Genomic DNA, 1,249 nt, shown 5'->3' on the forward strand with positions numbered 1-1,249 from the left:
ATAATTTATTATTGTTGAATCCGACACTTTTTAAACTCCACAATGCACAGCTATTAAATAAAAGAATTGTGATTTCCTCCTTTCCTCCCCCCTTTTTTTGGTTAGTAAAGTAAATATTAAGGCATATTTGGTACAATGCAAATTTGATGAATTTATTGATATTTATTTTAATTATTGAAATGGCCATAGAGAGCCATGGGGATTTTTCTGTCAAAACATAAACACTAAATTTGCCATGTTATAATTCTTGACACAAATGTTGTAAACGTTGTAATTATTCATTTATCCAAATATGRCACTTTTGGAGCTCCATACCATAGAAGCAGCAAACCGCCTAAACCTCTGTTCCCTCTCGACTGTATAGTAGATTATTTACGCTGAAGTGGTTGGAGAGGCTCTGCGCTGATGTATAATAGTTCATTCTGTTGTCAGAGTTCAGAGGGGAGATTAAGGAGGGAGAGTAGGATCCCAGTCCCGACATGCTCTCCCTGCTCTGGGACAGTCCCCCAGGGGCCCCGGAGCCGTCACTGCCCGCCAGCAACGAGTTGACGCCCGACACGAAGCTGCTGAAACAGGGGCTGTGCTCCGCAGAGGGAGGCGRCGACGATTTTGGCTCCGTGGAGGCCGGAGATCCGTGCAGGCTGGACGGGGAAGGCGTCAGCAGGCTGGCGGTGTCGGAGAGCTTATGCGGAGCGTCCTCTGATTTGACCGGGAGAGAGCCGTTTATATCCGATCTCCTTTTTCTCTTCCGTCTGAAGTTCCCGTTGTCGAACATCTTCTCACAGTTCGGGTCCAGAGTCCAGTAGTTTCCCTTTCCTGGAGTCAAAAAATAACGCACTCTCATTATGGAGAACACATCTCAAGTTATTATTATAAATAATGATAATAATTTAAAAATGCYAATACAAAATGTGTGTAGAATTAGTTTGGTAAATGAAGCTGCGGACTCACCTGGGTCGTCCTCGTCCCTCGCTACCTTCTTGAAGCAGTCATTCAGAGACAGGTTGTGCCGGATGGAGTTCTGCCACCCGGCTTTGCTCTTCTTATAAAAAGGRAAGTTGTCGGCCACGTACTGATAAATCTGACTCAGRGTCAGCTTCTTGTCCTGTGCGCTCTGGATGGCCATGGCTATCAGCGCAGAGTAGGAGTAAGGCGGCCGGACCATCTTGAAGAGCTCCTGTTGGCTGGAGATGGACAGCCAGCCCAGGTCGGCGCCACCGAACCCGGTGGGAGGCGGGAGGAACTGTCT

General features: G+C 47.0%; 1 protein-coding gene across 1 annotated transcript; it reads right to left on the bottom strand.

The window, feature by feature from the left end:
- Positions 1–35: 35 nt before the first annotated feature.
- On the bottom strand, positions 36–1,246 carry foxi1 (forkhead box i1; the record flags this gene model as incomplete). Its single annotated transcript, XM_008403856.1, has 2 exons — positions 36–816; positions 952–1,246. Coding segments are annotated over 2 exons (777 nt in total), but the record flags the coding sequence as incomplete, so codon positions are not given.
- Positions 1,247–1,249: the final 3 nt, after the last annotated feature.

The sequence above is a fragment of the Poecilia reticulata genome, unplaced genomic scaffold (genome assembly GCF_000633615.1).
Source record: "Poecilia reticulata strain Guanapo unplaced genomic scaffold, Guppy_female_1.0+MT scaffold_2599, whole genome shotgun sequence".
NCBI lineage: Eukaryota > Metazoa > Chordata > Actinopteri > Cyprinodontiformes > Poeciliidae > Poecilia > Poecilia reticulata.